We start from the raw sequence: 12,221 nt of genomic DNA, 5'->3' as shown, positions 1-12,221 counted from the left end.
GCTACTTTAACTATTAACTCAGGATTTGTGCTACACTCGTACGAAAGGCAAACGTGTCTCAAACCAACCCTAATCATTCAAAGTTTGTTAGTGTCGAGGTGCCCATAGCAGGCCGTAGTGGAGGATAGCGGAGGGGTGTCACAGATATAAATTAAGAGCCGGGGCGAGCGTTGGTTGTCGCGGACGAAAGTGAAGAGGGTTGGGGAGTTGTGGAACAAAGTGAAAGTGAACAGCTTACGGGGAAGGAGGGCGGGTGAGTAGGGGGATCAGAAAAATGAGATTTCAGAGGTGCCGGATCCGGACTGTTCCGGCACAAATTAAGAGCTGAGTATATCCCAATTAGGGCTGAACAATATATTGTTTGAGCATCGCAATTTGAGTATCTGCAATAGCCACATCACAGGTATGGATTATTTATTAAAGATTTAAAAAATAAAGACCTTATTAAATATTATTTTTTCATAATTATTTATATGATGATGACCATGTTATTTTAGGTTTGATTGTTCAAATTCTGTACTTGAATACTGTTAGACTCCTGAGAAAACCACTGTTTATTTATGTATTTTTACTTGCAATTTATTATAATTTATGTGGATGCACTTCATAGAAAAAGACTCATCTCAGTTAATCTAAATGAACAAAATCGCATATTGCGGCAAAACTAAATATCGCAATGTAAGATTTGTTCGATATTGTGCAGCTCTAACCCCAATGTAACATTGTAAATTCAGTCTTAAACACAGCATTTCCGTTGGCTGTTTTGCATGTTGATAACTTGATAAAATTCCACACACTTTATTGAAAGACGTTGAATTATGAGGAATAGCAGAACCAAATAAAACTAAAGCAAGGAATTTCTATACTTGTGCGCCTATTTTGAAAACTATTTTCATGATGCAAGTAAACACAGTGAGGCATATTTGTAATAGTGTTGTAAATACAATACTGTTGTTAATGCACCTGTTGTTCAGACCCAGGAGTTCACTTCACCAGTGGGCTGTCAGATGTTCATGCCATCATTGGTCAGACAGCTGAAATGGTCTGCAAACTCAGCAGTGAGAACTGTGATGGCATTTGGTATAAGGATGGAATAGAGGTAAGCACAGGGTTAAAACCCATTCTTAAAGTCCCAGTGTGTATACAAATCCTCAAATATAATAGATATTAGTTTATACATGAACTGAAACAGCAATTGTTACTCAGGAAATATATATATTTTTAAATATCTCTACAGATAACAGCAACAGATGATCTGAAGATTGTCAAAGATGGAGCAGTTCATAAAATTGTTGTATCAAACTGCACAGAGGATGACAATGGAAAGTACCGTTTTGAAGCAGATGGGCGTAAAACTGAGGCAATACTGGTTGTGGAGGGTAATTAATGTTTCTCGTTGATCCTTGACTGATAATATGGAGATGCATTTTCTATAAATCACTAATTTTTATATACTATCATATGCTGTCTTTCAGACCCACCACGGATAAATCTAGAAGACTTGGCTAAATTCTCAGAGCCTGTGATAATCAAGGTTGGCCAAAATGCAACGTTTAAACTGGAGTTTGTAGGTCGTGAGCCAATGAAAATACAGTGGTACCAGGAGGGTGAGGAGATGCTTGAGGATAATCACATTAAGATTGAGAGGTCGTCCATTCACAGTCGCCTTCTACTTGTGAAGTGCCAACGCAAAGACAGCGGAGAAATAAAGCTGAAGCTCAAAAATGAGTTTGGAACCATTGAAGCCCGATCAAAACTCATTGTAATAGGTTGGTGATAGACATACTATGTAAGAGCCACATATTATTAAGAAGAATACTGTTAAATATTGTAAAGAGAAAAGGATTTTAACTCATAATCCAAATGCAATCTGTATACCACCTTAAAAAAAAGAACTCAATATTAATTTTCTTGTAATACAGATAAACCCACCAATCCAATGGGACCTGTTGATGTTATTGAAGCTTCATCCTCCTGCGTGGAGTTCAAGTGGAGGCCTCCAAAGGATGATGGCGGTTCCCCTATAATTAACTACTATTTGGAGCGTAACCAAATTGGACGCAACACCTGGATGAAAATTGGGAACATCCCAGGGGAGCCGCATTACAAGGACAATGATGTGGACCATGGAAGGAAATACTGCTATCGCATTAGAGCCTTGACTGCAGAGGGTACCAGTGATGTTTATGAGACTAGTGACATCCAGGCTGGCACCAAAGGTGAGATTACATTTGTTTGGATTATAAATAGTGTACTAAAATGTTACTGATAATGTATTGAAGTTTAGAAAAAAAAAAATCAGAATATAGGTTAAGACCAAAGTATTCTTTAGGTTTACACATTCATGAAGGTCCACACATCAGATTAGTATGCTTACTGGATGACTTTTGTAACTTTTTATAACAAGCTCGCACATGTGTTTTCAGTTATTCTTGCACTTCTTAGGGCGAACTCACATTATGTATAGTTGCCTTAAACAGTGCTAAAGCGCGATTGTCCCCCCTCTCCCTGAATGGCCTGCACTCACATTGCATTTTGCCTTCTGAACCTCAGCGCGCTTATGTCCTCGATGATGCGACTGTTCAGTTTGTCAGGACAAGAATCGCTCTCGCTCAGGAAGTGGAGATTGCTTTAGTTACATTGTTGTAGCTGTTTGGGATGCAGTGACCATCAGTCAAATATTTTGCCGAACAGATCCACAACTTTTGACGCTTATAAATTATCATAAAAGTCCTTGTGCTGCACGTATTAGGAGGTTTGAAGAAGGTGCAGTTGATGTGCAGTGAGGGGTTTGCATCTTTGATAAACTACGACAGTTAGCATTCATTAAAAAGCAAGAACGATGAATAAATCCATATGAAACAGTCCCTTAAAAGTGACGTTAGGTCTTCAGTTTCAGGCTCAGGTGTGCTTTGGCCTGGGCTGGCCAATTGAACCATGCCTGAGTCCGATTTGGAGCACTCACACTTGTCAAACGAACTGGAAAATGTGCCTGGGCATGGTTCGGAAAGCATAGTGTGAGTGGAGCCTTTTGTTTATCCTTTTTAAGCTAATAACAAGGAACCAGGCCATTCAAAACAACAAACTACTGAAGACAGCAAAATCAACATGAGCAATTCCATGCAAATGTCAACCTTGCCATGAAAAAAATTAAGCTTTCACCAAAATACGAAAACCGCTTCTGGGTTTTTTGTGCAAGCAAGTATTTTACAGTACTTTAAAAACACTCAAAAATGCATTTGTCACTGTTTTCAAACTATTCTCTTTAATTTACCAAAGACACACAAGTGGCAATATCATATCCGTCACATCCATAACGAAGAGATGTCACATCCGTAACAACACTTTTTCCTTATAAATGTGAAAATAATAAATTAAATAAAACCAATAATTTTTGTTTAACAGAGAGCCAACACTTATGCTTTTGATTAGCATTGTTTCTTTTGGGTTGTACAGTTTAATTCACAAAATTTTTTCAAAGTATGTTTTATACTGTAAACCCATAGACTTTTTTGTCACATCCATAACGCATGTTTGTTTTCCTCAATTTTAAGTACAAGACATGTTTACAGATTTGTATTTTTCTGGTCCCTTAACTCTGTGGTCAGTTGTTCTGGAAAGTATAATTAGTTGCTTCAATATAATGTTAACATATATCTTCTATATGAATTTATGCTTTAAGTTTTACAGCAACTTTTTCTGACATAAATAAACAAACAAACAAATAAATAAATCAACAAATAAAACTGCTTTACATTTTAAAAATAGCAAATTAAAACATTGTAAATGTTTAGCTGTTCTGTAAAATAAATATATTATTTTCCATAAATGCTCTATTTTACAGTCAACTATAAAACAGTATTTAGAAAAAAAGCATTACATAGTTATATTAATATATCTGTATCTTATATCTTTCTGGCCAAAATGTGCAGCCCTGAAAACATATTTTAACAGAATAACCCATTTCATTTTTTTACTACATGTATCCCTTAAAACAACCACAGTAGATCTGGAGTTAGATTTCCCCCCTGAAACTGTTATATTAAAAAGGCTGATTTGTTACAGCATATCCTGGACCACCATCTACACCCAAAGTGGTGAGTGCCTTTAAGAACTGCATCACTTTGGCCTGGACACCTCCAACCAACACCGGTGGAACCAACATTGTCGGTTACAATATGGAGAAACGCAAAAGGGGCAGCAACTTATGGGGTCAAGTGAACCCTCCTGAAGAGCCAATCAAAGGTTTATGTTTTGTAAATCCCAAAGCTGTCTTAGTGACTTCTGCAAAACATTCTAGGCCTTCGCTTATGCATATTTTACTCGCTTTCCTCCCCAAGGCAAACAGTATGATGTGAAGGATGTTGTTGAAGGAATGGAATATGAATTTCGTGTGTCAGCCATCAATTTCTCTGGTGCTGGAGAACCAAGTGCACCATCTGAATTTGTGATAGCCAGAGATCCCAAAAGTAAGTCGATGGCAGTAAGTCAAAAAGCATTTTCATAGGGCAAGATGATGTTTAAGGTTTGCTGAGATATAGCACAAAGGAGCAAGAAAAGAAATAATAATTCTACATCTAACCTTTCTGTACTTCGATTTTGGATTTCAGAACCCCCTGGTAAAGTCATTGACCTGAAAGTCACAGATTCCACCTATAGTTCTTTGTCTCTGAGTTGGACTAAACCAAAGGAGGAGAAGGGCGTCCAGGATGAAGCTAAAGGTTATTTTGTGGAATTAAGGCCAGCTGAGAGCATAGACTGGGGTCGCTGCAACTCCAACCCACTTATTACAGCTTCTTACACAATTCTTGGCCTCAAGTCTATGGCTATGTATTGGGTCAGAGTAGTTGCAACCAATGAAGGTGGTGATGGAGAACCCAAGGATCTGGATAACTACATTATTGCCATGCCTCCACCTGGTACAGTATGATTTCTTTTTTATACGTGTACACTAGTTAAAAGTTTGGACATTATACTTGTTATGATTATTTATTAAATTACAGGTTTTGAATAGTTTTTTTCCCGCAAAATTGATCCAGCTGACAAATCAAAGGACTTTTTTTTGAAAATGTATAAATCATACCTGTATTTTATATTCAAATCTAAAATTTTATATTAAAGTTATATTGATTTATTTTTTTATAAATCAAAGAAATAATAGCATAACCATTGAAAATCATGTTAACTCATCCAATATCTTTTAATACATCATAATGCTCCTCAAAGTTGTTTAAAAAAAGTTTAGTTTTATAGTTTTGATGACTTAATATCAATTAATTAAAAATAGCACTTATAGAATGCAGAAATGTCCAAACATTTAACTTTGTTTTAAATACTCAACAATTACTTATCATTTCATGCATTATGTAATTAACAAGGGCTCTATTTTGATGATCCATGCGCAAAGTGCAAAGTGCAGGGCGCAAACGCATTAAGGGTGTGTCAGAATCCACTTTTGCTAATATAAGGACGGAAAAAAATCGCTTTGTGCTGTGGCGCATGGTCTAAAAGGGTTGAGCTTATTTTCTTAATGAGTTATAGGTGTGTTTTGAAGAATAAACCAATCAGAGTCTCATCTCCCATTCCCTTTAAGAGTCAGTTGCGTCGCACAATGGTGTATTTGCTATTTACATGGCAGACTTTGTACGTGGAAAAACTGAACACTTCTCTAGAGAGAAAACAGTTAAACAGAGATCTACAGTGCGAGAATGAGTGATAAGGCCTTCTCATTATCTACTTTTACTTTCGCTATCGTGGATAGGAAAACCTTGTATGCACAGACATCAATAAGCCTATAAATAATTCAATTTGTTTGTTAAGCGCAAAGATTGGTTTCAAAACTATTTCTAAATTTAGTTCTAATTTCCAGCAAACGAATAAATGAACAATAAAAACGAAGTGTGGTCAAAAAACTGAGTTATACCCAAATACACATGCTGTGCCCCATATGGTCTAAAACCTGACAGGTGGGCAAATCTAAGCTTGTTTTTAATAAAACAAATATAAATATGCATATAATAAATAACACTGCTAATAATAATAACATTATGCAAAAGCAAATAGTCACGAATAAACTGAAAAAGCCCCCCGAGATGAAGGCATTAAAGTATGGTTTTTATATTTATGTAGGCTAGAAAATAATATGTTCTGTAATATTATAATTATTTATATTTATATCCTATAAATATACTTATTATATCCTATATATATCCTTAATATTTTAATTCTTTTTCTTCATATGTAAAGTTATTTGCATATTGCTCTACATCTTGTGTGTATTAACCAGTGTGTGTAAGCAAGGCGGACAACTAACGCGCTCTGCGCTGGACTTTAGACAAGCTTTGTTCTGGTCTATAGAACTGACTATTAGAGTTTCTCAAAATAGCAATGCGCCAGCAATGCGTCTCAAAACGCCTCCTTTTTTAGACTAGACCGCCTATGGGCACACATATGAGTGCAAATGCATTTGCTATTTAACAGTGTGGCGCAAATGCAAAACAACTTTTGCTCCAAGCTGAAACTAGCAAACAACAATTGCATCGCGCCTTGGGCCACATTGCACCGTGTGTATGATAGGGCCCTAACTATTTGATGTAAAACTCTATTTCAGTAAGGCCAAGCTTCACCAACCGCAAAATGAAGAGTTTCATGGTTGTGAGAGCTGAAAATTCTGCTCGGGTCAACATAAACTTTGAGGTAACCTAAAATATTTATATTTACAACATTTTCTTATTAATAGAAGTCTGAATTTATTACAATATGAACTCCCGATTACAGGCATCCCCAACACCAACTATAATCTGGCTGAAAGATGGAATGCCGGTGTCCAAACGAGTAAACATAAGCAATGCAGATGGGATGTCCCAACTCCTGATTGCTTCGGCGGAGCGTTCAGATTCTGGCATCTATTCCATTACTGTCAAGAACATGGTGGGTCAGGAAACGTTCAGTGTTGAGATCAGAGTGACAGGTAAGAGACATTAATAAGTTAACATTAATGAAATAACATTAATAAAGGGCAAGTTCATCAGTCCTGAAATATAATTACTTTATTGTGGTTTTGCACATAGGAAGTGTCTCTGGATAAACATAATTGTTTGACCTTGAACAATATCAGCCAATTCAATTTCAGGGTTATGGGATAGTTTACCTAAAAATGAAAATGTGCTGTTTGTTTACTCAACCTCAGGCCATTCAATTTATATTGGATCCTTACACCTCGTTCAAAGACAAATATAAGCACTTTTCTAGCTTTTTCAAAATGTTCCAGCACTTTCCAAGTGTGGAAAATTATATAAATTTACATACTTCACATTATATCAGATGCTATTTGTAACAGTATTCTATAGAATAGAATTAAAAGGAATACAGTATTCTATAGTATAGAATTCCCAGCCAATTCAAATGTTATCACTCGATTGAATGGGCATTATCAGTGGTTATCAGCTGATAGATATGGGCCAGTAGGAGCCTTCTTGCGTCTACTGGTAGACTCAGAAGGCTGTTATCATACATTCACAAAATTTTATTGTGAATTGTGTGAGCATTAATATAGTTATTTTGTTGGTTTGAATGGGCCATTAGATCTACGTTAAGTACCCTGATATCAGTCATATCCATATGGTTTGATGGGGTTTTATGACCGGATCATTCCAGAACATATCAATATCACACAAGTAGCTGTGCAATAAGGCTGTATATCGCCACTGATGGGAGGTGTGTGCTGGCTCGAGGACGCAGGCTGAGTGACTTAATGCCCCCACCAGTGCAGATATACAGCGATATCGCACTGCTACGAGTGTGATATTGCATTTATACAACAGTTCAATGGCATAATCTTGCGTATAAAATCAAAGAAAATCAAACAGAGTCTCAATAACCCCTTTGTATTAGGAACTACTTTCTTCTGCCATACCTTCACATCTGCATCTAACTGTCAGAACAGCAGAAACTGTTGCTAATCCACCAACATAACTTTAGAGCTAGTATTTGAATGATTCTCTAGCTTAGTGTCTAAAGTGATGACAAAATGGGTCATTTTTGCTCACATTTTAAGATTGTAAGGCTGAACGGCATAAAATGCCATCAGTCTAGAGACATTTCCCAGTATTTCTCTGTTGCAACTGGGATATAACAATAATTAACGCCGAAAAATGCAAATCAAAACATACACTACCAGTTTCTGTGGTATTAATACAGCAATAGAAAAAAATACAAAAGAGAGAGATCGACTTAGAATGTCACTTACCTGATTTATAATTTGTTCAGCTATAGTTTGAAACTAACGTTGAGAAAACGCTGAGATTTTCTCCCTTCAAGGACTTATTACGCAGTCTCTGACACCATCTTGTGGGTGGAACGTCAACCATCACATTCTTTGTTCTGCTAAGACAGGCTGATGGTGGCTGATGCTCTGAAACTCTAAAATTATAACTAATTTAACATGGACACTATCGTTATAAATAAACTGCATAGTTGCAATCTAAACAACTACATTGTCAACTAAAAAAAGAATCAAAAGTACAATTATGTTGTCCAACAACTGCAATATGTCAAAATGTAGTGTCCTTTTCTTGTTGATGTATGTGGGTGAAGTAATACATAAAAGTAATGGGTAAAGAGACTGTACAACTGCTGTTACTTGCAGAATATCAAACAATTTTCAGCCAATCAGAATGAAGAACCAGACAGAACTGTTGTATAAATATACATATATATATATACATATTTATTGTACAGTAGGTACACATCCTACTTGGAATAAAGTCTCTAAAATAATATTGAGGAATGCTTTATGGATGGTGTGGATACCTGGTATGTTTGCAGATGATCCCAAACCCCCTGGCCCAGTGGAGCTGGAAGAAAATGTCCCTGGAACACTGACGGTCTCCTGGGAACCTTCATCTGATGAGAAACGAGATAATCACTTGCACTATATGGTGATGAAACGCGACTCTGTCAAACGAACCTGGCAGACAGTGGCTGACCGCTTATTCAACAATAACTTTACAGCAGTTAACATCACGCCAGGACGGGAATATAAATTCCGTGTGTATGCCAAAAATGACATAGGCCTCTCAGAACCATCCGAGTCCCTGAAATGGGGTGTTGTAAAGAAGAGAGGTGAGATCTGGTCTGCTCTTGATAAAAAACATACAAACACGGTTGAAGTCAAAATTATTCTCCGTCCTGTGATTTTTTTTTTTTTTTCCCAAATGATGTTTAACAGAGCAAGGGATTTTTTCACAGTATTTCCGATAATATTTTTTTCTTCTGAAGAAAGTCAAAATAATAAAATAATAATAAGCAGTTTTTAATTTAAAAAAATAATTTTAAAGTCAATATTATTAGCCCCCTTAAGCAATATATATTTGTTGATTGTCTACAGAACAAATCACTGTTATACAATGACTTGCTTAATTACTCTAGCTTGCCCAATTAATCTAGTTAAGCCTTTAAATATTACTTTAAGGTGACTTGTATCTTGAAAAAATATTTCTAGTGAAATATTATGTAATGCCATCATGGCAAAGATATAAGAAACCAGTTACTAGAGATTAGTTAATAAAACCATTATGTTTAAAAATGCAAAAACAAATCTTCACTCTGTTAAACAGACATTGGGGGAAAAAATATAGAGGGGGATTAATAATTCAGCAGGGATAATAATTCTGACTTCAACTGTATGTCTCCACCTTCAGATTCTTTGCTCTATTGAATAAATCCCATGTTTTCCGATGTCTTGCAGAAAAGTTCATCCTCAACTTACCTCCATCAAAACCCTGCAACTTTGACTCCGCTCCCAATTTCACGGTGCCACTAAAGATGCACACAACCCCGGAGAAATATGAGTGCTACATGAGCTGTGCGGTGAAGGGCAATCCAAAACCCCATGTCACCTGGTACCGCAATAACATCAGCCTGAACACCAACACCAACTACTACATTTCAAACACCTGCGGCGTCTGCTCCATGCTCATCTTAAGAGTCAGTGCCAAAGACAACGGAGAATACAAAGTAGTGGCAGAAAACTCTGTAGGCCGTGCTGAGTGTAGCACACAGCTGACGATCCTAGGTATGTTGTCAGAATAGGTGTGAAATAACCACCTCTTATGTATCTTATTGAGCTTTATTTACATCTGTTTGTTTCATGTGTCAGGGTCAGAAATAACATTTTCTATTGAAGGGCAACTCCTGTTATTATCACTAAAGCTACTTACAGTGCAATAGTAACCTCTGATTCATTCCCATCTACATCAAATCTCTAACATTTTCAGTGGTGATTAATTAAAACACCTCTAGTGTGTTCTTAAGCTTAACAGAAATTTATGTGATTGTCTGTGATGCTTAACACTCCAAAATAGCACTTAAATAGAAATGCAAAGCACACATTTAAAAGTAATATGAATTAACTTTTTCATTTTTAACTTTGTCAGACACAAGATATTAAGTCAAATTTAGATTTGTAAGAAAATTCTGATTTGTTTTCTTACTAATGGGTACAGGACACTAACATCATAGTCTATTTATGTAAGTAGGGTGACCAAAAATGTAACTTTGACATTCTAATTGTAGTGTTCTCATGCAGTGTGTTGCAACTGACTGAACACAAGTTAAACCATAGACAATGAAGACAGAGTCGTAGTAATGTACATAATTTACTGTCACTCTTCTTAGTACTTGTGGTGAAAACTGCAATAATAAATAAATAAATAAATAATACATTTTACAATTTTTACAAAAAAATAGGCATAAAAATATTTAAAGAAGATATTTTATAATGAAACCCCTTAAAGGGCAACACACTAACTGAAACTCTTCACACAGTGGACTAAAAAACAACAGGAACTGACGAATGGGAATATTTGTGTGGCATTTTTGTTTCTGACCATCATATCTCATCTGTTGAAAAAAAAATTGTCCAGTAAATCTTTTATTACATTATACATTAAAATATATTAATAGAGTCTGGGTTTATTTTGTTTTTTTAGAAAAATGACAATTTGTTTAGAATAATAAACGTTCTCAATTGTTATGCCTTAGGGTTGGGTGACGTCGACCAATTTGGCATACGATGTCTCATGTGAAACATTTTGATGGACGATGGCATCATCGTCGTAGGCGGCGGTGAATTAATTATTCATGAATAATTAATTGATTCAGACTGAATAAATTATTTGTAGACTACTGTTTCAACTATCTGTATTTGTTTTACCCATAACCAAATCATAAACAAATAAAAATAAGATAACACATAAATTACCACCTGTCAATCACTTTTTTCGTGGGATTCTGGCATAAATAGGCAGAGTGATCTGTTTCTTTATAATGGCATCGACAAACTTAGTAGGGAAAAAAAAAGGTGCACAACCAATAACCAACCAACAGTATGCTGTTTTCGCAATGCCAGCTCAGCATCGTGATCGTGTATCGACCCAACCCTATTTTTAACCTTTTCTTAACTTTAACTTTAAAGTTAAACCATTAAAAGTTTAAGTTAAACATTTATGAAACAAAAATATATTTAAAAGTAGTACGAAATATCATCAGCAGCTCACAAAATTAATATATTTTAAATGTAAAAAAAAAAAAAAAAAAAAAAAAAGATTAAAACAGTTGACAAAAGTGCTGTTGCATTGTAACTGTTGTCTCTAATAACAAACTAATAATTTAATTTGTTTTGGGTTTTTTTCCCAGAGTGAATTATCCGTGTGACTTCTGGAAGACTGTGGTGAATCATCTTCGATTTATAAATGTAAACATAATAAAAAATCTTGAAAATGAAAAAGAATTGCCAAGCATTTTAAATGTATGAATGTCAGCAGCTCAAGCTTCATTTCCATGCCAATTGAGCACACTATTTTGTTTGTCTTAAATATTGTATGCATTTTTTGTCATGTTACTATTCAGGGCTTTAATTTAACATCACTAATAAAAACAAGTGAATCAAATGTATGTAAAGCCTTACTATTACTGTTCGCAAACTGGTAAGACATGTTTTGCAACAAATATTGGTCTCCAAATGTATCACATACCTTTATCTTTGAAGTGACCCCACCAGGACAAAGGTTAAAAACATTTAAAAGTGAAAACAACTAACATTTGCTCTTAAGAGCTAGTAAACCTGCTCGCAAATGTCAATGTAATGCAATAACTTTCCTTGTAAATTTCTGAAGTTGGTCATAAACCATGATCATAAAAATCCCTCCAACGTTCAACGA

At 35.5% G+C, this 12,221-nt stretch overlaps 1 protein-coding gene and 2 long non-coding RNA genes across 6 annotated transcripts in view; 1 reads left to right on the top strand and 2 right to left on the bottom strand.

The window, feature by feature from the left end:
- Nucleotides 1-12,221, top strand: part of igfn1.3 (immunoglobulin like and fibronectin type III domain containing 1, tandem duplicate 3) — a 229,655-nt gene that overhangs the window by 18,950 nt on the left and 198,484 nt on the right. Inside the window, exons 13-24 of one of the 2 annotated variants that reach the window (XM_087257857.1) lie at nt 975-1,099; nt 1,238-1,379; nt 1,476-1,769; nt 1,923-2,219; nt 4,066-4,245; nt 4,341-4,469; nt 4,611-4,919; nt 6,611-6,696; nt 6,778-6,970; nt 8,827-9,123; nt 9,749-10,075; nt 11,698-11,955. In XM_087257857.1, the coding sequence (XP_087113983.1) occupies nt 975-1,099; nt 1,238-1,379; nt 1,476-1,769; nt 1,923-2,219; nt 4,066-4,245; nt 4,341-4,469; nt 4,611-4,919; nt 6,611-6,696; nt 6,778-6,970; nt 8,827-9,123; nt 9,749-10,075; nt 11,698-11,702 (2,384 nt within the window). In that variant the 3' untranslated portion in view covers nt 11,703-11,955. Of the gene's footprint in view, nt 1-974; nt 1,100-1,237; nt 1,380-1,475; nt 1,770-1,922; nt 2,220-4,065; nt 4,246-4,340; nt 4,470-4,610; nt 4,920-6,610; nt 6,697-6,777; nt 6,971-8,826; nt 9,283-9,748; nt 10,076-11,697; nt 11,956-12,221 lie in introns of those variants that run through there. The other variant, XM_087257858.1, reaches the window with a different exon arrangement.
- Nucleotides 1-12,221, bottom strand: part of LOC137496012 (uncharacterized) — a 96,325-nt gene that overhangs the window by 8,840 nt on the left and 75,264 nt on the right. Inside the window, exons 3-5 of one of the 3 annotated variants that reach the window (XR_015494121.2) lie at nt 8,812-8,904; nt 8,249-8,421; nt 6,783-6,916 (exon numbers count right to left, since the gene is read on the bottom strand). This is a non-coding gene — a long non-coding RNA (uncharacterized LOC137496012). Of the gene's footprint in view, nt 1-6,780; nt 6,917-8,248; nt 8,422-8,811; nt 8,905-12,221 lie in introns of those variants that run through there. The other 2 variants (XR_015494122.2, XR_015494123.2) reach the window with 2 other exon arrangements.
- Nucleotides 3,239-4,227, bottom strand: LOC147843628 (uncharacterized). The gene is made up of 2 exons (XR_015494138.1): nt 3,558-4,227; nt 3,239-3,507 (listed from the first exon to the last, which is right to left on the bottom strand). It is a non-coding gene; the product is annotated as an uncharacterized LOC147843628 (long non-coding RNA).

Source organism: Danio rerio, chromosome 6, assembly GCF_052040795.2.
Source record: "Danio rerio strain M-AB ecotype USA chromosome 6, GRCz13ab, whole genome shotgun sequence".
NCBI classification, from domain to species: Eukaryota; Metazoa; Chordata; class Actinopteri; order Cypriniformes; family Danionidae; genus Danio; species Danio rerio.
Note: the sequence above shows the minus strand (reverse complement) of the source record. Positions and strands in the feature narration are given on the sequence as shown.